At 31.5% G+C, this 27,361-nt stretch overlaps 1 protein-coding gene across 2 annotated transcripts in view; it reads left to right on the plus strand.

Moving 5' to 3' along the window:
• LOC111635236 (uncharacterized MFS-type transporter C09D4.1-like) overlaps positions 1-27,361 on the plus strand; it is a 103,727-nt gene that overhangs the window by 33,042 nt on the left and 43,324 nt on the right. For both annotated transcript variants that reach the window (XM_023380137.1, XM_023380138.1), the window contains 4 exons: positions 14,889-15,291; positions 20,751-20,929; positions 22,868-23,006; positions 25,552-25,689. In XM_023380137.1, the coding sequence (XP_023235905.1) occupies positions 14,889-15,291; positions 20,751-20,929; positions 22,868-23,006; positions 25,552-25,689 (859 nt within the window). The remainder of the gene's footprint in view (positions 1-14,888; positions 15,292-20,750; positions 20,930-22,867; positions 23,007-25,551; positions 25,690-27,361) is intronic.

A 27,361-nucleotide genomic window follows, 5' to 3' on the forward strand; every position in this document is an offset into this window, starting at 1 on the left:
CTCTTTGCCATTTTATAATAGTTAAAAATATAGTGTGTTTAATTTTAAGGGAAAGGGTATGTTTTATAAAAAAAAAAATTGTAAATGCTAATGAATAAAATTGTCGCTAAGTCTGACCCTACTGGAGATACATGCAATCCTGTTTATCTTCCTTGCCCCCCTCAACCTTTAATCACCAAAATTTCAGAGGTTTTCGACAAAAAGCACAGGAGTTAAGCTTCAAAAAGGATGAACAAAATCGTGCCCACCACAAGCACACTCTCACTCAAACTAATATCCATACATACAGTAAACACCCCTGAATTTTTTTGCATTTCTCAACATTTCAAGATATCCTGAGCCAAAAATGTAAAAATCTTGGTCATTTTTTGACCAATTGCCATACTTTCCCTCTGTTATATGTAATAGCTAGGAAAAGCAAAAATGAAATTGGGATTGATTTCTACAACTTTCTGTTTTAATAGTTACTTTTATTTGTCCAAATATTATCATAGAGAATTTAGTAACTTAATATTTAGTTGGATCTGTTTTTTTGAACATGATACAGACTTTAATATCTTTAGCATTGATTGAACCAGTTTTTTGCAGTAAAATATTAAGAGCTAATTTCATTCTATTCTGTGATAGGTGGTGTTGGTATTTCAGAATCCTTTAAGCTCATCCCCTAAATTAATTGCAAATAGCTTTTTAAGAATTAATTATATATTAGGTAAGATATCAAATACACAATGCATATAAATAAGAAAACAAATGTTTCTTATACCTCTTTGTAAATTTCTTATTTTGTTACATTTCTCTGAATATTAAATGGAGTCTCTTCCAAATAGGTAATCATTGTGGAATCATTTTGAAATTATACAAAAAAAATTCAGATATTGAATTGGATATTGGATGTATTGTATATCAACTACATAAATATTATAAATTGCAATCCTTTTAACCAAAACATATATATTACATCTGTAAACAATTTCTTTCGAATCTTTTAATTGAACTTTATACAATGAAATCTGGCTAACTGAAATTCACTTTTATTTGAATGCATGTGTAAATTGAATTAGCAAGTAAATCCCTATATTAAAATATACCAAGGAAAACTTGTTTCAATATAGGGATATACTTGCTAATTCAACTTATAAACTATCATCATCCACAATTGAAATACAGGAGTCCGAAGGTGAATTTCAATGAAGTCTTTCTTCTGGGAATGGTATTGGGCCTATGCTTGCTATCATCTTCCTCCATCATAAAAGTCGCTCCTGATTTGCAGGCAAACACCTTTTTGCAGCCAAACCTGACATGGTTGGCAGATGCTGATTGTAGTTGGGGTTGTAGAAGAGCTGTTGGCAGAAGAATCTATACAGAAAGACATCTCCAATGCTGGTCCCAAGTCAAGGTGCAAGAGGAGGAGTAAGCATCTTGTTAAAATACAGCTGGTCTGGCTGTTTGCCCCCAATAAAGGCTCCCATCAAGGGTTACTGGTAAAAAAAAATATATCCTAATTTCATATCAACCAAGTCTGTTTGAAAATTTCACCTGTAATCTATATATATATATATATATAAGTAAATGAAGATATGTTTGTTTTTGTTTTGATATGCATGCCTAGCCATTTGACCAATTACTATGAAACTCTACAGTTACATTCAAATACTTCTAACTTAGATAATGTTGTACATCCCACCCCAAATTACTGGTTGGATTTCTGTCTATATTTGATTACTGGCTTTACATGTAATGCCATGTTTGGCAAAAAATTTTACAAAATAATTAAGTAAATAATTATAATTCTTACAAAAATGATAATTTTAAAAATATATATTATATTCATTGAATTACTGTGACAATTGATACAGTATGAAATAGACATGCCATTACACCATTACTGCAACAGGTAGCACATAGTAGTTGTTAAGTTATGGCAATGCAATACTTCGGCAATCTGCCTAGAGGAGATGCCTTCTGGAGGTCTTTTAAGGGAAACTGGCCTCAATTTAGGCATTACAGACATGGAGAAAACTCCGTGACCAGCCCATCTGAGAAAGGTGCGAATCCATGACCCAAACACCAGTGGCCAGGGTACTAAGACCACTTGGCCACTGGTGAACTAGTGTGAGAATATGGGCAAGGGGACAGAGCCCTCTAATCATTAGATTGGCGAGATTCACTCACAGCGTCACTGAGTGGCAAGGGGGTTGAGAAAGTCGATGGATGTCCGTGCGAGCAATGATATACAGGTTAAACAAACAAATAAGGAGTTTATTATATAACTAATCTAATATACATGAGCATACATAAAGAATTAAATGATTAAATGCAGATAACATATAAATCTATCGGTAAAGGCGATCAAACTAGTCACTATGTCACATGCCTAACTGCTAGAGTGAGAGAGTTTACAAATGTTACTGCACTCAGATATACCTTATATGTTGTCGGATGACAATATGCGATGATCATTCTGGACTATGGAAGCTGGAACCAGTCTTACGTCTTCTACCTGCTTCTCCTCGGACAGGACCAGGACGGGAGACACTTGTACTCGGACCTTCCTGGGACGATCGCCCTGAATTTCCCGTGACGATTGTTTTTATACGATTGTCATTGGCACTGCGCCAACTGGTCATTTGTCATTATGATGACTTGCCTTTCTTCCTTCCTATTTTGTCAATGTGTAAGAGTCGACATCTGATCTATTTCTGTGGGAACTTGCAATAATTTTTTTCTCATCCTCTAATGTCTACACTTCCTTTGAAAAAGGTCATTAACCCCTTAAAAATTTACGCCCTCAAAACCCTCGGGCTCACACTAGGTAGCACATAGTACTTGCCTGTGTGGAGTGTAGTAGTGTTTTGCCCCTGTAGATCATACTTTTCCTGCCAGTAATAGTGTTGTGCCAGTTATGAATCTAACTGTTTAGGGGAAAATTTTTTAATTGAAATAACGTGACTTGTGGTACAAGTCAGAAGTTCATATATAGGTATACCTCGAGTTATGTTTGTCATTTTATTCGACTTTACGTCTGTCTGCCACAAATATTGAAGTCATAATATCACCAGAGAAGCGTTAAAGCACATAAAATCATATTAAAATATATATATTTACAGTAAATGTTAATATAATCATCATAAATCCTAGAGAACGAAACATGAAAACATCTGTGACTATGTTGTCATCTTATTTAGCGGTCTTTAAGTGCTCAATATTGGTGTTTTCCATGGTAGTTCCAATATCTACTGTTTGGCGTCGTCGTTAGCACCACTTGATATTGGTAAATTTAATATAAATTAGTTTATTTTCTACTGTCGCAAGATAATTTTAATAACCTGTGTTTGTTATTTAACCTTACAAAATCATCATATTTTATAATTTCTTAGAGCAAACCACATTCACAAATAAAGAGTCTGCAATGTACTGTAAACATTGCCAAATTGTAAACATACACATTTATAAGTATGTACTGTATTGTACTGTATATACTGTACATAAATTCGTAAATTTAGATTACTTTTTTCTGTATTATATTAATTTAATTAATTAATTTAAAAACTAAAATTTATTTCTAAGCTTAAAATAGATTATTAACAATATATTATTTAAAATGCATTTATAAATAAAATACAGAACTGGAAATGGTTATTTGTAGTTTAGCCTAGTGACAAGTAAATTCGACTTGCATCATTTTTCGACTTAAGTCTCCTCTCCTGGAACCAATTACTGACGTAAGGTGAGGTATACCTGTGTAGTTAATTTGGTCCTCTTTTTCTCCTTATGCTTTCCATATTTGGACTTTACTTTCATTTATCTAACTCTGTTTTTGAGATTAAGGAAGGACAGAGATGGACAAACAACAGTGGGAATTTATAAATCTACAATTTTTTAAATTTCAGTAAGTACCCTCCAGTAACTGAATGAAACCATCAAACACCAGTAGTCTGTTGTGGGTTTGCACATGGACAACAGACTGATCATGTGGAGTTTTCTGGGTTTTCTTCCCATTAGTAACACTTAAATTGCAGCCAGCTTTATATAAGTCTTTCTGGGATGCATCCTCCTTGACAGATTACTTATGTGTCAAGTTGCCATAACCAAATAAACAAAACTAATTTTAATGCTTTTTCTATAAATGCAATATTTACAAGGACATGCTAAACGTTTGTAGAGAGGATTAGTCAGATATGGCGCTATCACGATGTAGTGGAGAATAAATGGAAATTTTTTAAGAATTTTTCCAAGAGTTTTTCTCGTTTCCGTTTCGGAAAAATTTTTTAAAACAGTTATGTCTAGTAAAGAAAAAATCTTTCTTTATTGTCACATAATTCCTTTTTGTGTGAATTTTTTTGCAGTAATTTTTGGCTATTTTTTTTGCAGATATTGACATTGTTCTCCAGTGCCACGTGATCGCCCTTGATGGTTATGTCCATTGATCATTGTAGAGTGGATAACTACAACAAAACCTGAACACCCCACCCCTTACCCTGATTTTATTTCCCTTATTAACTCATAAACTCATTGCCCCAAACTTCTTTCACTGATACTGCTGAAAAATGTTCTATCGTTCAGCCAAATTAATGTACGCACAACGATTTTCAGGCATGAAGTAGAGCTCAGTCTTTTTCTGTGCTGATGTTTATTTTTTTCCTATTTTTTATCATGATGGCATTGCTTCATTCAAAACTTCCTGTAGTTGTAGTCTGTGTAATGTGCATTTTACTCACATCTTGAGTCTTACTGTCAAATCTGCTTCCACTATTCTTATGCCACAACTTTCAAAACTTTCCTTAGATATTTTTGCTGAGCTTTACTTTTTCAATCTGGTTTCACCACTTGTTTTATGGGATCATGTAAAAGCAATTATTCTCACATTTTACAAGATTTTTTTTACTTAAACAAGTCTTATATGAAGTCTTTCGAACATTGAGGTTAGCAACTTTAATTACATGTGATGCTGTCAGAACCTATCCCGTACAGGTCACTTTTCACATATTAATAGTAGACCAGTATTAAATAGTAGTCGTTGACCATCTTCTCTCACAGGAGGACGACAATTGCTTTTAGTCGAATTAACTTCAACATGTATCTGCAATAGTTCCTTCATATCAGATCAGTGGTATGGTGGCATTCAAATAGGAAAATTATGTAATACAAGGTTACCAGCGAGCACAGAATACAATTAAGTGGTTTTTGAGGGTGCTGAGACATTTGATTCATTGGCAGATCACTGTTTGATATTTGGCAGTGAATGAAACAGTTTTAGTGCTAACGTATCATAAAAAATAAGATATTCTCAATTGATGTCTACTTGACCAATGAAATTGTGCCATTTCGTACCATCCAAGTATTGCAATAAACATGACAATGGTAGACTAAAAGAACAAACTCTCTATATTATTTTTGTTTTAATATTTATCATAATTTTTGTACTTAGTATTATATATATAATACTATCATACATAGATTGGTCACTTGGTGTGATAAACTCTTAACACATTTTTAAAATTTTCTTCCTTTATCATACACAGTTTAAAGCAGGGCTGCAAAGTTGGTAAAAAAAATACTCGACTTCGACTCCTGATAATTTTAGTAGGATGACTCTCGACTCTGGCAAAATTAAATACCAAGTCATTTTATGGGGAGGCAGATGGCATATTTTTATCAGCAGATAATCACGTCACCAGTCTCATTTGCTCTCAACTGGCCAATGACAGATGAATTTTCTAGCTTGGGGAAATACTCAATGCTGAAGTGGTGTATTTCATGTTGTTAGAGGCAGGGCTGTGGAGTTTTGGTGTTTTAGCCGGAGTCGGATGGTAAGGAAGAGTCGGAGTCGGTAGATTTTTACGCGACTCCACAGCCCTGGTTAGAGGACAAAACAGCACCATGTGGAAGCAGATTTATTAGTAACTTTTATGAAACAAAGCAATTCAAGAAGTGAAGAAGGGAGAAAAAACCAAAGGAAACCATCTGAAGACGTGGAGTATTAACCATAATACACAACCACTTAAGCAGTGAACATTTATTATTCTAACATTTTTTATTTTAATCTACCTTCTTTAGGAGATATCTGAAGAAACTTGAGTAAGGAAATATCTTTTATATTATTTATTTGTAATATTTTATTCAACATGTAAATGTCTGACATGCACTTTTTAAAATTTGTCTTGTTCCAAAAATGGAACATTGTAAATCATTGTAGAATAAAGTGGCAGCTTTGTTTTTTTAAATTGTAAAATTCAGATATCTCCCAAAGAAGTTTGATTTAAGAAGACTGAAAATGAAAAATATTAGAATAATAAATGTTCACTGCGTAGTAAATGATTTTGTGGTTAATGCTGGTTGTTACTGAAGGGGTTCATTATGTCTTTTTTGTCTGTGGTTAAAAAGGCAGCAATAAAATTAAATGTGCTATAGAATCTGATCCAAATATACATGAAAGAAAACATGTTTGTGGGGCAAAATATAAAGATGTAGAAGAGAAACTGTTACATTGTTTTACCCCACTTTGAAAAACTACTTTGTTGTTTAATGGACTGTTACTGAAAAAAAGCAAATAAAATTCACTATTCCATTACTTAAAGCAATTTCAAGTGCCTAAATGGATGGCTACAGGGATTCAAAGAATTCTTTTGAATCATTTGGCACAACATTACTGGTAAATCTGGCTTGATTGATGCTGTTTGTGTTTGGAGCCTGAAGCACATTTTGTTGAAGTCTACAGTGAGATCAGCATTAATGCTGAGTTGTCTATTTGTCAATATAAGACCATTGAAGACATTAGAAATCAGAGGATAGCCATGGCATAGAGCCAAAAGAAAGTAAAGTATTACAGTACTATTTACTTGCAATATGAACAGAATTGAAATGCTCTTCTTTTATTCATAAAGTCCAGAATCAACAATGGATGAAAAATGCAACACTCAGCAAAGTATGACAGTTGCCTTGTCAATATAAAGCAAATGCAAAAGTGAATGGAACCAAAGCTGTTCCACAAATATCTGCAAGCTCTACAGAGAAAAATAGCAGTACAAAATAAACATCTTAACATCTTGCTTTTGCTGGATAACTGCACCAAACCTAATCTTGCCAAATGTTAGTGTTTTTCCTCCAAATAATTTGTGCAATCCCTGGCTAAGAGATTATCTTTAAGAGGAGAAATTGGCATTTATTGGTACACTACTTAGTGGAAGAATTTTGTGGGACAATCCAGTAGATATCATATGGAAATGGACTGTCCTAGATGTGTGGAAGTATGTGAGTGCATGGAATGATGTTCCAGCAGACAAAAATATGAAATTGCTTTGCTAAGGCTTGCATTATTAGAATTCCAATTTGATCAGTATTTGGATGTCAAAGAAGACAGAAAATATTGTGCACCAAGCACTAATGACTATCAAGCATCTATAGTGAGAAACAATATTCATCCAATAGTGAGAAAGAAAAGAAACTCCAATTTCTCAGGAACAGGCATTAGTTGTAATTTCAACTTTAGAAATATTACTTAAGCAACATTCTGAAAATGCTACAGATGATATCCTTGCATCATTTGAACATCTCAGTGATGTCAAGCCATGTGCATTAAAGTGATAAAACAATTCACTTCTGATGATTATGATTTTTACAAAGTCAAAGCATGAATCATGCAGCAGTTGGAGAGTTTCTTTATTGCCTATAGTCTATAATAGTCTTCTGTGCTAATGTATATTATATAAGTGTGGTGAAAATTTTTCCAAGGTCTCTAAAAAATAGATCTATTAGTATTACTATTATATGGAACTCTGTTTAATACAAAAACTATGTTTTTGTTTGTCACCTAAATTTCAAACTGTAAATTAGATGGTTAATCTGGAAAGGTACTGTACTTATTTCCAACTGCATTCATATACCAAATACTGAATTTGTGTGATGTCAGCAACTTCTTTTGAGGGACTATCTGGGTAACTCAGTTTTTTAACTTGAATTTGTTTTTGACACCGAGAATATTGAACTATTCACATTTCATTGTATAGCTAAATCCAATCAAAAGGTGCCCACCAGTGGCCAAGTGGTCTTCATACCCTGAACACTGGGAGTTCACCTCACTTGGATGGGCTGGCCATGTGAAGTTTTCCAGGTTTTCTCCATGTCTGTAATGCCTAAATAGGGGCCAGTTTCTTTTAAAAAGACCTCCCAGAAGGCATCCCCCTAGGCAGATCACCCAAGTGTTGCATTGGCATAACTTAACAATAACCAATCAAAAGGCCTGAACATAGTCTATTTTACATTTAATAATAATTTCCAAATCTTTAAAAAATTAATCTGGCAATATTACACTACAATTAAAAATTAGAAATTACATGATTAGAATTTATAGGTAGACATTAGGTATCATCAATTTTTAAATGATTTTTTTTTATGATTATCAAGTAAAATCAAAAATTCCTAAAATTTGTTGAATGCTTTTTAAAACACTCTGTCAGAGACATTGTACTAATTCAAAAGTGATAAAGTAGTAATAATTTACATGCTTTATTAATACTTGAATACCCCCTATTTAAAAATAATTTTTTTTATTATGAGAAGCTTTTCTTGCTTTGAACGAGCTGCATTCTAGGAAAGGTATGAGTCTATCAGCAAGTGTTTAATTATCAGTGAATATTGCTCAAAGCTTTCCACCAAACTATTAGCTCTTGCTACAGAACTTGTACAAACAAAAATTGGAAAAGCAATAATTTTATGAATTAAAACTGCAAAACCTAGTATAGTAAGAGTAACTACAAATCATGAATACTCCTACAGGCAAATTTTTTTTCTTTAAAGAAATATCATTTTGGAATGAAACATTAATCATTTTTTTCCAAACACACATTTTACTTTAACAGTCATAATGGTCTTTTAAAATAATTTTGTTCCGGAAATTAAAGCTACATTTAAACAAAATTTTTGCTTTAAGTACATGGAGAAAAATATATGTATATATAAAAACATGCTTTAAAAAATTAAATTTAAATGTCTTTGAAGATATGAAAACAATTAACATTTACATCAGAATCATTCATTCAGATTGATTTACAGAAAACATAAATATCAAAATTAGATTGATGGACTTCATCAAATTGCTAATGATGATGATGATATATTTTTTTTAAGTGTTAGAATTTTATTACAGACGTGGCAAACTATGTCAGGAATACCCAAAATGATATACACTGAGTTCTATTATATGATTTTATTATAATCAAAATAAATTTTACAATTAATGTAGTATTTAATTCTTCAGTATGAAGTGCTCCAAAATTCAAGAAAATTATTCCAATCAAGTAAATGTCTTATAAATGATATTTAATTTCATTTTATGGTTTTTTTAATATTAATAGTTTCAAATAGTTAGTTTTTTAAATATATATCAATTACTATATTATTATTATTATTATTATTATTATTTATTATTATTATTTGAATAGCAGAGCCAAAACCATTTATATTAAAATCAACTGAATTAAATAATTGAAATTTAGATTTTACAAATATGTGTTCCAGGCTGTGAACGGCTCACGTATTTGTAAAATCTAAGTGACTCATACAACATGGATTTTATGAAATCCATGTTGTATGAGTCACTTAGATTTTAGTAAAACGAAACTTTACACTTAGTAAAACGAAATTATCAACAGTGTTATGGGGGTCGACTATATTATCAAATGATGTTCAATGCACAGTGATGAATAGATATTTCAGATTATGAAATAACATGAACATTAATTTGAATATTAATTATTCAGAGTAAACCAGCATCAAACAACACTTTATTAAAATGAACATTTTTGGCTTTTAGAGATATGCTTAAGGTTTTCAACCAATCCAATTTGAATGTTTAAACCAGGTGTTGCAAACTGGTGGCTCACAATCTGGATACAGCCTGTTAAGGCTTCATATCCAGCCCACAGCCCTGATCAATTTTTTTTCTAAAATTAATGTTTCTAACATTTTGCAGGGATTAAAACAGAAAATTCAAATATCTATTTGTTTAACTTGTAAAGGCCTTGCAAAAAGAAGGCTTTTTTTTTTTTAGGGCTTTTTTTTTTAATTATAGTATATCTTATACCAAATAATAATGTATAGTATGTCAATGATACAGCCCATGTCTGATATGCATGTATTTGACTGGCCCTTTGCTGCATTTGAGTTTGAGACCCCTTGTCTAAACTGAAAGTTCCAAAGAAGTAACCTTTGCAACTCTCAAAGAAGTAACCAAGAAAAGTTACTTTTTTGGAATTGAAATGTTCAAATTGGATTGGTTTATAACCTGAGTCAGGCTTTTAAAAGCAGCCAAAAATGTTCATTTTAAGTGTTTTTTTATGCTGGAAAAAGTTTTATGGTTTGGTTTACTCTAAACTGGTTTTATTTAATTGAAATATTATGATATTCAAATTACTACTTATGAAAAACACTAAACCTATAAACCAGCAAATTTTTATATCAAGTACAAATGATTTCATCCATGTTGAATGGACATCATCAGGTAAACTAATCATTAAATGCTGAAACAAATGAGAGATTGCCGAACACATGTGCAGAGGAGAGGTGACATTAGATGAGAGAAAATGGAGAGGGGGAGGATAGTAAGATATATAGTTTGAAGAAAGATTTCCACACTGGGGGAAGGAGTCAGCATCGCGGAAATTAATAGCAATTTTTTTTTTTTTTTGCGGGTGGCCTTATATATTTTTACCTGCTCAAGATGTTTAAGAAAGAATTATGCAAGAAGTCTGCTTTGTGGAATCCACATTAATAATGGCAGGAATGGAGGCATAGATAGCCAATGCCGTGTTGGCTAATCCTTTTCTGATGGATGTCTGATGTTCCTTGAGGTGGGTGTTTAAAGGGCATGTTGTAGCAACTATGTATTCTAAGTGGCAGCTGGATCTATGATCGATGACAGGGATAATGTAGATGCCTGGTTAAAAGTGCATGTCCATACTTTAGTGTTGTGGAAGAGGGAGGAAATTGAAGGACTTCTTCAGAATGCTAAACAAAAGTTTTTACCCGGATATTTTCTTGTAAAGGGTTTCTAGCTTTCTGTCATAAGTGACAGTTCTATAACCTGTCTTGGGAGCAATTTATCTGCGAGGCAGAAGTGGTGGAGGAAAGACGATGTATAAGGCCTTTAATAATATGTGGGGAGTAGCCATGCTGAGTTGCATATTGGGTGATCGTAAGAAACTCTCTAGCTCTATCATGTGTGTTCAACAAATGGATGAAGGTCCTTTGAACCGAGGTCCTGAACCAGGCCATCTTGAAAATGTGTGGTGTTCGTTGCGACAAGTACAAAGTCCCATGAGCGGAAAAGTACAAAATAAATACTCATTAAATATTTTTTTGGCACAAAGTTATTTATTTTCGCTTCGAACAGGTTTGTTCTTTCCTTTTTCTTTTGTGATCCCAACATTACAAAATGTTTTTCTGTGTACACGCGGGCGTTACAATCTCATCAATAAAATAGCGATCTAATTGAGCGACAATTACGCACGGTCTGAAACTTATAACTAATCCTTATACTACTTATAACTAAAGAAGAAAAAAAAAAGGAATAGACAGATAAGAATAGTTTAAGATGAAGATGGAAATACCCGGGATTTTCTTGTGTTCTTGATCTTGGGTGAGATACTACACTGGAGCTTTACTTGGGACGTTACTTCTCGTCCTTCCTGTGGCCCTCTCGTATGGTTCTTTCTGTGGCTCTCTTCTACCTTTCCGTTTAGGAATTCCTTCCTGCAAGTTCTCTGGCTTCACGTAGCCTCCAATCGCTTTATACTCTATCTGGAGCACTACCTTCTCTTTGCTCTTCTTTTTCTTTGGAATTCGAGCCCAAACTTCTTTTTATCAAAGTCTCGTAGTCTCCGGTAGTCCTACACATGATACGGAGCCCTACCTTATCTCGTCCGTTCTCCTCAAGCGCTTGACCCAGACTCCCCTTCTCCTTTTGTTCTCCGGCCTTACGGTCCTACTTCACCCTTTGTTCTACTCTCATTTTCTTGGAATTGGTAATACCACCCAAGGGAAAAAGGTTGAAGGGAAAGTTCTAGGAAAAGTAAGAAACAAAGGAACAAATAAAAAATTAAACTAAGTAAAATTAATACATATTTTTATACAATTTTATGGCCGATGGCCACAAATGGATGGATCGTGGGAAGATGAATGTTGGGTGGTGTGTAGGTTTTTTTGTAAACCTGAGTAGATATGCATCCTTTAGATGAGGAAAACTGATCTACTAAAAGCTGATAAAAGATTGGTTTGGGCCCCAAGCAATTGCCCTTTTTGCCCATAGGATAATGCACAGTGGTGTAGCATGGGTGTCAGCCACCCGGGGCAAAGGAAAATTTCGCTGTCCCCTTATTTAGGTATCTCAATTTAAAAGACTAAAATTCAGTTTCGTCACAGAATAAATAATGAAAAATTTTGTGTTAGTGTTGCCACCTTTTTAAAATCGCTAACCCGGACAGCAGGTGAAGTTTGTTCGAACAGAAGTTCCTGATGCATGCATATGTCATTTTGCAATGCGAAGAATAATGTACAGTGCATGCCGGTTCTAAATCAGTTACAGTTAGGGACTAGGGAGACTTGGGTAGGAGTAACGTAAGTAACCTAGATGACTTAGCTGTATTGGAAAAAAAAAGGTTGACAGGTTGCAGATGGTGAGTCATTTCCCAGACTGTCCGGATGGTAACACTTTTCCGTGCTCATTTCAATCGGTCGAATCATAGGTGCAATGAAAATATGAAATGAATTGGTTCAAATTTTTACAAGATATTATTATTATTTATTGTGAAATTTCGCCGCCCCCTAAAAAGTGCTGCCCGGGGCAGTCCGCCACTGATAATGCACCACTGTTCTCTGTTACACACATCATTACTTGAGTCATTTTTTCTTACTAAACTGATAAAATGATAGAAATACTACTGCAAAACTGAATGAGAATATCATAAAAGCACCAACTAATACCTATAATTTAGTCAAAATGAACAAATTTTATTATAAAAACAGTTGAAAACATTTGTTCTTAAGTCATCTTTTCAGGTTATGAAATGTTTTTTTGTTTTTTAAATTGTTTTGTAAATTTTGTTTTTGAATTTTATTCTATGTAACATTCCAAGATAGACCATTCCTAAAAAAATTCTGGCATTTTAAGATTCTCCAGATTTAATTCTGGGTCCTACAGAGAATTATAACAACAACAGAAATCTTTATTACCATTATGCTCCATTTCTTTAAGCCGATATGAAAGCTGAGGTAGTGATAATTTTATACAGGAAGTGAATTCCAAAACTTTAACATATTAAAAGTTTGTTTTCTATAAAAAAAATAATTTCATAAGAACTCATCATTACTACTTGGATTCACATCTGGATAAATACTTTTATGCATCAAATCTACTAATTACTCTTGTATGTATGTTTTGTATGTATATATATATAAACATTTAGCTTAAATAGTCAACACTTTCTCCATATGAAAAACAAAATAGTTATGACTGCACCAGAAATTGATAGTCTTCACAATTTTTGAACAACTGAGTGAAGCGAGAAGACAGCAGAAGCAAAGGGGTTTACTTGTATTTGACTTGTATTACTAGTTTAATACAGTCGACTCCCCTATAAGATATAGATACGTTCCAATTTATTAGGAATCCGATTTCTTACAAGTCGTTCCAATCACAGCCCGACACGTGTCAAGTTTACGGACTACGGCTGATTGAAAGGTTTTCTTCCATAAAATTAATCGATTCTATACTAATCCGACTCAACATTTCCAAAATACGTATACTTTTTCGTAGTTTTATAGGAATCGTAATTATAGGGACCGTAATCATAGGGGGGTCGACTGAATGCTAAGGCATTTTCATATTCCTTTAAAAAAAGAAGCCTTCTTCAATTTTTATAATTGTTTTAAGTTAGTAAATACAAAATTAAATTTTTGAAATATCATTATTGTTTGTGTTAAACTTCTTGAAGCAAAGAAAAATGTTGCACTATAATCCAATATACTCTCTACTTCGAATCACTTGTATCAATAACAGTGCTTGTTTATATCAAATTGTAAAAATATTTGATCAATATTGGCTGAGCTAATTATTTTCATAATTTTTCAAATAAGTAAATTATGGTTTTAAACAAATATAGGAGCAGATATTTAACATGATTATTGTAGTTACGTCAATTTTATCATCATTCTAGTTTTATGTAAGAGGAAGGGTTAGTTTTGAAGTTATAAAATTTACTATTTTAAGTTGACAAATAACAAAAATAGGGAACCATGAATCTTTCATATCTATTATTAACAGTATGAGTTGTCTATTCCTTCTTTATAATGCCATTGATCTTAACTGGTTCCATCTTTCTGATTTAAAGATTATATTTATTAGTCATTAACTGCTTTCCTAATTGCTTTTTCCCATTACTAATCATCTGCAATTAAATGTAACACAACCATTCAATCTCATTTTATTTAATTATATAATTCTAATATGAAATGTAGCAAGTTTCAGATTATAAGTTATAGTACTGAATTACTTTAACTTATCAAGTTAGGAAATTTTAATAAGTTGAACTTGATAAACCATATTTAATGTATCAAATAATTTTATGCTTATTCAATTGAATACAGTTTTGCCTGAATATATCTTGATAGACCATTTATAATAATTGGTGACAACAATTTTTGATAAATTATATTTTCAAAAACATAATTTTTATGAATTTAATTTTAAAAATATTTCTAGCATTACTATCAATAGTTGTATAAAATTATTTACTAACTTGGTAAAGTTTTTTAAAAATACAGAACTTAAAAACCAATTTAGTAAATTATTTGAGGTTTTGAAGTAATCACTAAAAATTCAATTTGTTTTATAGATGGATAAATTAAGAATAAATGGTGAAATAGTTTCGGATGATGTTATACCAAATGGATCTCAAAAACCCGTTTTAAGAAATTCATTAGATGAAACAACATCAAGTGAAATGTCTTCTGCTATACCAAGGATTGTGCAAGATGATACACAACTGTATCCAATTCGTCATGTAATGTTGATTTTGTTTTGTTTTTATTCAATGTCTAATGCCTTCCAATGGATAGAATACTCTATTATCAATAACATTATTTGCAAGTATTATGATGTAGATGGTGAAAGTGTAAATTGGACTTCAGTGATTTATATGGTTACTTACATTCCATTAATATTTCCTGCTTCTTGGTTATTAGATAAAAAAGGATTACGTTTTGTAATTTTACTTGGTTCATTTGGAACATGTGTTGGTAAGTTTTGTTAATTACTGATATGATAACAACTAGAATAGTAATAAAAATATTTACATAAAGGAATGCAGTAGTATAGTATGTGAGGTCTGTTAACTTCTAATTGTTCTAGAATTTGAGTAGTGTATTTGATGTGATAACAGTAGAAGAGATAATTAGATAAAAAGATGTATTTATTCTTCAAAAAACAAGCATTTGTGATGAATAAATTTATACATTTTAACACAAAATTTTCATAAATTACCTTAACTTGCTTTTAGATCATTTTTCTATACAAACTAACATTTTCATATGCCATCCTCAAGTTTTACGAAGTGTTACAAAATAGAACATTGAAAATTTAAAATAAAAAAAAAATTTAACATAAAAATATACTTGCCAAAAAAATAAAAAAACTATCAAAAATGCAATACATTAATATAACAAGTAACATCAATCTAACAGAAATGTAAAAATAAAAGTATAACATGAAATACAATAATAAAATATTAGTGAGGTAAATTAAAGCTTCTAAAAAACTTATTTTTAACCATGTACTTCAAGGCAGATGGTAAACTGTCTGCATCTCTTGCATTAATTAATACATGAATCTTCCAACTTGCTCCTATAAATAGCAACGAACGCTGAAATGATTGAAAATGTTGGAGAGTGTAGAGATTTAATTATTTATATTCCCTGTTTCATCTCATTTTACCACCAATCCTTCCATCTGTGTCATCTGAGAAAGTAGTATTGTTGGACCTCTTTTTAATACTATACTTATGCTCTTTAAGCCTAACTCCCAAACTTCTTGTGGTAACCCCAATATAATTCTTAATTGTATGTTTTTGTATGGTATCCTACACACACCTACATTTTCTTCTTTTCTTATATTATCCTTGTCATTTTTTAAAATTCTATACAGGTTCAGAGCTCTTCACAATAATTTGACTCTGCAGTCATCAAATTCTTTCGTAATGCCCTTTATAAAGAAAGTGAACTTTGCAATTTTGTTGAGATTGTTGTTCTGGGTCTTTGGTCCCTCTTTAGAGCTTCTAACCATTCCTGCTACTGTGCTAGCTTTGTACTCTAGAGTTTTGGTCACTTGTATAATTTTGTTGATCTCTTTTTGTTTGTCTATGACACTGCTACAATATAGATAAGCTCTTCTAATGAGAGTCTGAAATTCTACAAGTTTGTACCAGTAGGGAACATTCAATTGAGACAGACTAAAGACCAGGTATGTGTTGGTTTAATATATATACTGGTGACTAACTGCCCTTTAAATTCTATGTTAATGTCAAAAAAATTTATTGTCATGATGCTGGGCTGCAATTTTTAATGTCACAATTAATAATTGCTTGTTTTTAGCATATATTTGTCTGTAGAATAATTGTTTCTTTAGTGAATAGTTTTCATATTTAAACATTTTTGTACTTTACTCTGAATTTTTGTTCAGATGTTTCAGTATATTCTACTGTTTGTGTTGTTCGTGTTTTGTGTATGTCTTGTGTAATTTTCTTGAATATTTGTATGACTAATTTTGGTACTGTGTTATTTTTGATATAGAAGATCAGCCCAATTGTTTTCTGTTATTTGATTCTATTTTTACACTCTTATTATCACTCAGATTCTTTAACTCTATAAAGTCAACACACCTTATTAATACTGAGAGAGCTCGTTTGTTCGGCAGAATAAATGAGCTTTCAGTATTAAGTATTAGTATTAAGGTGTGTTGACTTTATATATTCTATTTTTACCAGACACTTCTGTGTTTTGCTTCTGTGGTTATATTTTTAGATTCAGGAGTCATTGTGGTGATTGCCCTAACATAACTATTTTAAGTATTTGAATGTGAATCTGATTATAATTAATTATTAAACAATTTCCATATGATTCTTATATTTCCATAGTCCTCTCTTCTCAAGTCATCAAATCTAAGCACTATTATCCCACGTATTCACTATGTAGATCTTTACTCTCACAACCCTTCTCCCTCTCTCACCACATGCTTCCCTCCTCACTTGATTCACCAAGAATGAACAAAGATCGTCCCCCTATGCTGTGATGTTGGTTGATGCCCCTTCCAGCCCAAAACTAGCCAGAAACAAACCTTTAGTGGTTAAGAGTTGAAAAGGGAAAGGCGACAAGCATTAGTCAGATAGACAAAGGGAGGACATATAATTTAACAACTTACTTAATAAAATCTACGTATATACATTGGGGGGGACCTCACCACAACTTCACAAATTTTAGATAAACACAACAAAGTCAGGTTTATTAAAAACACACAGCCATAAGTCAAAGATATCAGCTGTAGTCTATTGGTCACAATAGTACATGTATATTAGTATGATTACTTAACAAAGAGAACAATGCTGATCCAAGTATTAAGGTGAATTCCCATTTTTAAATAATTACATTTATATACAGGATGACAAATGCATGCTGTTGCATTTCTTCTCGGTTAATTCTTTTGTAGACGATTGTCCCGTTCAACACACAGTAATCTGTTGATCAAAACTTGAACACCCACATGTCTACAAAAATCTATAACTAATAAACAATAGTCTTACTATAGTCCTTTAGCAACTCTTGAGCATGATCCACATGTCCTATATTTGTATATGATGATATTTTTAAAGATGGATTTGGATTCCTTCGCCTCGATCAAACTGTTCCTTCTTCAGCCATTCTCGCCAAGGTCCACCAGATTACACCTTTTTCTTTCTATGTTTAGACAGGAGCTCGGAAGCCAGGAAGAAAAGGTCCACAAACATGTGAAGCAATTGAATTTATATCCCCCGCCATCCGGGAATGTCATTTTAGCATGTGACTCCCCTTTCAACCAATCAACAGATTCAAATCGGTCTAACAAAGAAAAGGTGATACCAGGAAACAGGATGGAAGACAACGTGAAATATTATACAAAAAGTAGAGCGATACAAAATTAACAAACCTGCTTATATACTAGAATAACATAGAAGCATACAAAAGAACAATATATAACATAGTCGTGTAGCACTACAGATGAAATTAATTAAATGTGTCATAACCTTCATGTTGAGAACATTTTTACTCATTTACCAAAAGCATTTGCTCAGAAGTAGAAGGTAATCATTATTCATACCAAAGAGAGGAAATGCTTTTACTTTACCATATGCTTATTATCATTTCCTATGTTTTTATTCATACAGGCCATTAAGTTTTACAAAAGTGTTATTTGCGTGCCAGGGAGCTCAAGATTCTGACTGTTGCAGGACTCTAGTAATGATATATATTACCAGAGGAAAATGGTTCAAACTTCTGGAAATTCTGCAATTTAAACATTACTTAAGTTGAAGCTTTAGCCCACAGTGGTGTAAAATTCTTCTCTAGTTATGACACCTATATAAAAAAAGAAATCCTTGATCCCATTTGCATTTACTATAATGGGTTCGTACATATTTCAGACTTCTCTAAAAGGGCAAGACACTTTTTAGAGTGTCGTGCCCTTTTAGAAAAGTTAACAACACTTCAAAGAAACTTTCCCAAGCAATTAAGGTATCATTTATGTATCTAAGATATAAAATGGGATAATGTATCACAAATGAGGAAGAGAAACCTTTTAAATTCGATGTTTCTCATAATCAATTCATCCAAAATAGCATAAAGAAGTGAGCCCTTCAGACATCCTGCTTTTGCAAGAAATATTGACCATTAAACTGGAAATAATTATGCTCAGTTGTTAAAAGGAGGACTTTCTATATATCAAATATTTTTGCTGAATTGTGTAGGATTTTTGAAGCAGTAGTATTTGCAATCATTACTGTGTTGAAGCACAGATGGATATAATTGGATTACATTAGTTTTGTAAAATGATACGTTTTGAGTGAAACTGAAACCATTCTTATCAATTTATTGGTACTTGATTTGGCTTCCAATGCTGAAGAGATGACCAAACCAGAGTGGGGAACATACTGTTAAAAATGTGTAATTATCAATACAAACTTATTAGAATTAATGCTGGATTATTACATGGAAATTTGATATATCATAAATTATGAAGTTAAATAGATATACCATGTTTTATTTCCATTTCTTCAATGAAGGATGACTTACAACAGAGAATCAGGTAGTTCATTAAGTTTATTTCACAAACATAGTTAATGTCTGTTGTATATTAATATGAATAAAAATGAAAAGCACAGTTTTGTTAGCTAATAATTACTTCATATTTATAGAAATATTTTAACTGCAAAATGTGAAAAACAGGGAAAAAAATCTGCTTAGTGACTTAAAAAAAAAAATTCTTAACATTTTATTACTGTCAATGTTTATAAATAACAGCACACAGTAAAACTAGAACAGTACATCAGTGAAACTAACACCTATGAGATTTCCAGCAAATAACTGTAACGTTCTAAGGTTTTCAGCAACAATTTAGAGGCTCTTATCAGGAAATAAAACAATAAAGCAAAAAACATAATGTCTGTCAGGAATACAGTTTTTATTACTATAGAGGAGAAGGAAAAACACACATTTTTCTGATCTTTGAGACACTTTAAGAACTTTAGCACTCTAGCTATTACTCCATAAAAAGCATTAATGTTCAACCCTTTACTGATACCAGAAGTACAGCTGTCCCTTGATAATCCGACAGGTATGGGACCAAAGGGGTGTCGGATTACCAAAAGTGTCCGGATTACCGAAAGTGATTACATATTTGGCATTGTTTTGCTAGCAGTAGCCTACAATATTCCCTGCTCCAACTGTTCGAACAGAACTGTTCACAGAAAACACACGAAATGTGTCATAGTGTAAGAATTGGGTGGGGAGATTCATGTTGCAACATGCTTCTGTGCAAGCAAACACGTAACGGGGACGGGTACCTTGACGGGAGGTGCGTCAGACTACTGAGCACGTCGGATTACAAAACGTTGGACTATCAAGGGACAGCTGTATACTACACTTACAATTAAAAATCAAACCTGTTACTGGCATGTATTCTATAAAAAATCATCCCACAAATGTTTTCGAACTTTACGAAGTTCTTCTTCAGGTGGAAATGGAATACTTGAGAAAAAATCGAACAGGAGATTTCAATCGAAAAGTTTGCCGAATTCTACTCTGATGCTCTGTCTAGGAGAAGTGTTCTCTTAGACAGAGCGTCAGATCAAGAAGTGTTCTCCTAGACAAGTATCTGTAGTAATTGACATGTGCGCACAATGACGCATGTTCATTAGAGCGGAATTTGGTGAACTTTTGGATTTGAAATCTCCTGTTTGATTTTTTCTCAAGTATTCCATTTCCACCTGAAGAACTTCATAAAGTTCAAAAATGTTTGTGGGACGATTTTTTTATAGGATACATGCCGGTAACAGGTTCGCTTTTTAATTGTAAGTGTAAAAAGCATTAATTTTGATTTTGGAAAAAACTTCAAAATTATTAAATTCATTTTAATATAATTTTAATTTTTTATTTTTTTTTTATAAATGTAGGTTCCTGGATAAAATGTGCTAGTGTATCTCCAGATAGATTTGTTGTAACAATGGTTGGGCAGACAGTAGTTGCAGTATCTCAAATTTTCATTCTTGGTATTCCTCCAAAATTAGCAGCAACATGGTATAGTTCTGAAGGAGTGTCTAGAGCTTGTGCTGTTGGAGTTTTTGGAAATCAAGTAAGCCTTTCTCATTATTCATAAATAGTTACTTTTTAACCAAATATTAGATGTAACATAAAGTTGCGTGTCTTAGATTAAAAATACTTTAAAATAGACCTTAGTTTTAAAACTAAAATTAAAATACGTATACAATAATTACAGATTGTAAAAGAGATGTTTGGATTAGTGAAAAGTTAAGATTAGCAAATGTTATATATAAGTCAAATGAAATTCAAGTATTCTGTGTTGAAGAATATCTTGTTTGAAGGGAAAGTATTTTGTTTTTTGCTTTTAACTACTGTTGCAACTATTGCATTTTCATATGGCTTAACCATGGGTTATCTTTGCTTGAAAGATGTTTTGAAAAGAGTGTGGATTATGATGGGATACATTAAATGTTGTTATTAAGTTGAACTTATAGTACATCAAACAGCTTTTTCTAAAGTCACTAAGAACATGTTTAGAAAACACAAAAAAGTTTTGTGAATGATAATCATCTGCCATTGCAACTTTTTTATTCAAACCAGCAACAACACACATTCATATCTTGCCTTTAATTCTTTCTTATTTATTTTCTTTGCATTCAATCCACATTATAATTGATATTGTTATATTCCTATTTGTGTATCCTGAAAACTGATAAATTATCACTATATCTAATGTCATTTCAGATAACTTTAAGATACAATGTGACAATTATACCATAAAACATCTTGTTTTACTCAGATCATGGTTGTAAGCTCACTGACCTGGTGGAGTTTGGGGACCTAAAATCCCAGTTCTTGGACATCAATGTGAGTTTTTCGGCTTTCAGAGGGGGAATAGTTAACCCCACATCATGAAGGCTAGGGTCTGTAGTGCTTTGCAGCTATTTTTTTATTTGTCATTAACTTTTTTGTGTTTATTATTTTGTTTGTGTTGTATCGTCTCCCTTTATTATTCATGTCCCCCTCCATTTCCTTTCTCTGTACCACTGGTTCTCAGCTGACAGGGCATAAGGTATGGGGATTGGCCAAAGGGTTGGTCATGTGGGACAGCATAGTTTCTTCTGGAGGGGGATATAAATACGGTGTGCGTCTATGTGAGAGATACATGAGAGGCACATTTTCGGTTTTCGGGGTTTAATTTTTTTTGGCTATTGGATGATGCGGCAGTTAGCAAGAGCACATCAATGCAACAGAGGTCATCATAAAACAACCAAGTGCGAGCAACAGTCAACATCAAAGGAAGTAGTGGTCAGGAAAGACAACCATACTAAAAATCAGAAAAGAACAATGCCGTTTAAGAATCCATCTTCATTCAAGTGGAATATGAATGAAAAAAGAAAGGAGTGACAAAAGGGAATAAAGGACTAACTGGGGGGGTCGTCAAAACTTATGATTTTTTTTATTTGTATATTTTTTTTATTTTTCAATTTGCTTAAGTTTCTTTGTGTTGTTATTTTGTATTCTTGTCAAGTATTGAAGGAGCCTCGTGCAGTGGAGGAAGGATAGGAGAATATGTGAACAAAAATGAAATTTATAATGGAACTGAAATTTGTGTTGTATATGTATAGACTGTATTGAGTGTATTTAGCATTGCAAATAAACTTTTGTTATTTCACCACATGCCTTTACGCTAAGTAATCATTCATCCATAATTTTTTTTATTGTTTTGACCAACCCTACAGCTACCACATGCATGTGGCTGTAGGGAGTTACTACAGGTTGCTTAAAAAAATTTAAGTACAGGAAATAACAATAATAAAAAATTCCAATAATGATATTTTTATTTTAGTTTGAAATATCAGTTAGCATAATTTTAAATATAGTATCAAGAATTCATCAAATATGAAATTTTATCTGTGTAATTATCTTTAATACATTTTAATAACAGGATTATATTAGTTCTTAATGCACTATATTTTATAATTGTGTAATTCTTTCTTTAATTATAAATATATTTATTATCCTATAGTTTGGAATTGCACTTGGATTTCTTCTTCCACCTTTACTTGTAAGAAATGCTGATAAAGATACCATTGGAAAAGATTTAACATTTTTATTTTTTGGAGTAGCTATATTTACAAGTTTATTATTTTTGATAATTATTTTTGGTAAGTATAGATTTTACATTTGTTACAATGAGAAAATGTAACAGATATTAAGTTAGATAAATGTTGTTATCTGAAATAGGATGTATTTTTTGCATTGTATTTCAAATATATCTTAACCAATAATAACTTCAACTCTTGAAAGAATTTGAAATATTTATTTCATCTTTTAAATTATGAGGGGACAAAACTGTTAAGATTAGATCTAAGACTTAATTTTTTTTTATATGTAATAATGTCAGCAAATTTTTCAGAGAAAGAAATGAATAAGAATAGAAATTCATTGAGGAACAAGAAATTGTAACTAAAATGTTTTTTGTCATATATAAGAATTAACAGCTAACAAATAGAAATAAAAAAATACCTTTATTATTTTTGTATTTTATCATTGTCATTTTTCTAATTTCTAAAACAATACAGCTTGAACCTCACACCAAATATCACATAAAAGAAAGTAAAGAGACAATGAATGTGACATTAATAGTTCAGTGTTAACACTGCTATCTGTGTTTTACTTTTTTTATTCTAATTTCTATTATTTCTTTTACATTTGAATGGCTATTTAAATAAAAATTTTGAAGAAAAAAAAAACAAGAACTTGAAATTAATTAATGTATAAAAAAAATTGATTAGTTTCAAGTTTTTTAGAGTGTAAATTTTTTTTAACATTAACTTGTGATATATGGTTGGTCTATTGATTAATGTTTTTTTTTATCCTTGTTTCTTCAAGTTTGCTCAATAGAAAAGACAAAATTAATTTGCAGGTATTTTTCTTGAAAATTAGAATTTATTTTCAAGAGACTAATTCTTTTTCCATTTTTTTAGTTCTTCCATTTTTTCCATTTTTTTAGTTCTTCCATTTCCATTCCATTGAGTTTTTCCATTTTTTTCCATTCCCATTTCCATTCCATTGAATTTTTCCATTTTTTTTATTTCTGTGAGAGTTGATCAATTCCTGGAGCTCTTAGTTTCATTGAAATGATACTGGTATAAGCTGGAACTAGACAGTAACTAGAGACACAACAGAATTATTCCAAACAGAATCTGTTCAAAAACTTGAAAGCTTATTAATCAAGCTGAAAACTTTAGTTATATTAAAGTTTAAGTTACTAGAAAAGTACATAAGATATTTTCTCTCTCTAATTTCATTGAAACCAAAGGCAAGAAAATTCAATTACATTATTAAAATTTATATAATAATTTACTAATTCACTTTATAATATTTATAAGCTTTTATGAATTATAATTCATTTTTATCAAACAGTTTTATTATATTGATTACAATTCCAAATTTATTAATACTACAGCATTTTATTTGAATTGTTAAATTATTTTTAAAAAATTTCCATATTTCATATTGGATAAGCTTCTAAAATATCTGATTAAATATAAAATATTTATCAGATGTTTTATGAATTTATTCAATATTTTCAATACTCACTTTGAATGTATGTAATCAGTTTTAGCTGAATCATCAAATAATAGTAGTAATCATTTTTAATCATTAAATAATTTGTCATTCAAACTGTTTAATCAATAATTGGAGCCCCTAAGGCTGCGTACACACTAGGCATTTTTAAACGCGTGTTTTAAAGAACCAAGAGTTCTACATAGGCGTACACACTCAAACACGCATTTATAGATTTTTCTTAAAACGCGGGTGTTAGCTGAGCACTTTGAGATATATGAGCTGCCATGTTACTGTACATGTGATTGCGTGCTTTCGGGTAGAGTGGACGTACGTTGGCCGAAATGGAGAACGATCATTTCGATACTGATCTATTTATTGATGAAATCTAAAAGAGACCAACCATCGTCAAAGGATTTTATAGATATTTTAAAAGAATTAAAAAACTTGAGTTTATTTTGTCTTAGTTTTGGATACAACGTCGCAAACATTCCATGTGTCAGTCTATCTCGTAATATTGGGTGCACCCAAAATTCTCTTTGCCTCTGCCATCGTCTTTTATAGCGATGATGGAGGAGGCACACACAATCAATTACTTTCACGTCCATTTCCAAACTGAGCCAGTGCGTACACTCCACAAACGCTCGTCGAACGCCGAGCTAACATGTGTTTTAATAAATGCGTGTTTAAAAATGCCTAGTGTGTACACAGCCTAATAGTGCTAACCCTGAGAATTAAGTTTGAGGTAATTGAATTTGAATGTTTGAAAAAATCTTAAAATGAAAAATCCCAAAATGAAGAGATGACAGCCACAACTAAATGCAATGTTTGGAGAGCAAAAATATTAACACAAAAAATATTCATACAATTTTGATAATTTCAAACATTCAAACTCAATTACTTCAAATGTGATGATGAGGATTATCACTATACATCCCCAAGTCCAGTTCAATTGATTAAAATACATGGTAGTAATAGCACTAGGTAAAATATCTATCTAACTGTTCTTTTTATTTTATTTCTTATTCTGGATTAAATGTAACTATTAAAATAATTTTAATCCAAAATCTTTTATTTTGGGATAAATTCTATAATATACTTCTTTGAATATGAATATTTAGTTATTTAAATTTTTTATAGCATTTAAAGATAAACCACCAAAACCTCCAAGCAGAGCTCAGGCAGCTATTTTAGCTTCTGTAGAAAGGATAAATTACTGGAAATCAATATTAAATTTAATAAAAAATATAAATTATACTCTTCTTCTTATTACTTATGGTAAGTAAGAAATAAACACAAATTGTTCAATATTTTAAAAATTATATTCAAAATATTAACATCTCATAAAAAAAAATACCAATTTATTGGAGAACTCAGCTAGAACACTAAAAAACTGTGCTGAGTACTTTGAGCCTCCTAGACCATCATTATTAGATATTGTTATAGGGAACATTTTTTAAATTTTGAAATTTTGTAGTTTCAAAAATTTTTTTAATGATTGTTAACTTGGAATCTCTGATAATTAGCCAAGAGGTTTGAAAATATTCAGGACCTGTTGGATTTTTAGTGTCCTATCTGAGTTTTCCAATAAGGTAGTATTTTATGAGATGTAATACTTGGTGATAAGTTTTTTTTTCTTTTTAATTTATCTTGAATTTTTTCAAAGTAAATTCTTAAATAATAGAAAATTTGCTTTGAAAAAAATTTGATAAAATTTAGATATTTTAACAATTGTTAACTTTTAAGGATACAGAAACATTAACATTTATATTTTATTGCATTGCATATATCAAATATCTGCATAAATTGTTAACCAATTATCCAAATTTAAACTTAAGTTTAAATTTGCTAAAGTAATAAATCTCTAAATTTATTCTTTCAAGTGTGTGTATGTATTCATTTTATTTTTACTTTGCCAAGTGTAAACAGATCTTTACATTGTAATTTTGTTTATGAATATAGTAAATGTAAACTAGTTAATTTTTGGTTTATTGTTGTTTCATTTTATTGACAACTAATTACTGTGCAACAATGATGATAATCAAATAATCATAAATCATCTAGTTAGGCTAGTAACCAGCATTTAAGAATTGTAGTTTCTCAGAATGATGTGATATATAAATGATAGGCATATTTCTGTATAGGTGCATACATAATTATATTGGGCTGCAATTTAAAAAACCAGACCTATAAATTACCACTGTTGTCTGCCTGTCCTACCATAATCTTGAGAATGGAGTTAGTTAGATGAAAGATGAGACAAGATATGGAAAGCTTAGATGGCATGAGCCCTGATTTACTATATAAAGCTTTCCAATGCCAACTGGAATCATATTATTTCAATTCAAAATTTTCCCTGAAAGGAATTAGATGATTGACATGACACTTGTTGCTAACAGGAAAAATATGATGTACAGGGGCAAGACACTACTAATTTAAGATGGTCATATACAGTCGATCCCCCTATAAGATCATTGATTTTTCCGTTTTATCTGAATTACATGTTGTACGAGTCACTTAGATTTTACAAATACGTGTGCCGGGCTGTGAACGGCTCACATATTTGTAAAATCTAAGTGACTCGTACAACATGTNCACTTGATTCACCAAGAATGAACAAAGATCGTCCCCCTATGCTGTGATGTTGGTTGATGCCCCTTCCAGCCCAAAACTAGCCAGAAACAAACCTTTAGTGGTTAAGAGTTGAAAAGGGAAAGGCGACAAGCATTAGTCAGATAGACAAAGGGAGGACATATAATTTAACAACTTACTTAATAAAATCTACGTATATACATTGGGGGGGACCTCACCACAACTTCACAAATTTTAGATAAACACAACAAAGTCAGGTTTATTAAAAACACACAGCCATAAGTCAAAGATATCAGCTGTAGTCTATTGGTCACAATAGTACATGTATATTAGTATGATTACTTAACAAAGAGAACAA

The sequence above is a fragment of the Centruroides sculpturatus genome, unplaced genomic scaffold (genome assembly GCF_000671375.1).
Source record: "Centruroides sculpturatus isolate CEXI.00-Female unplaced genomic scaffold, Cexi_2.0 scaffold953, whole genome shotgun sequence".
NCBI lineage: Eukaryota > Metazoa > Arthropoda > Arachnida > Scorpiones > Buthidae > Centruroides > Centruroides sculpturatus.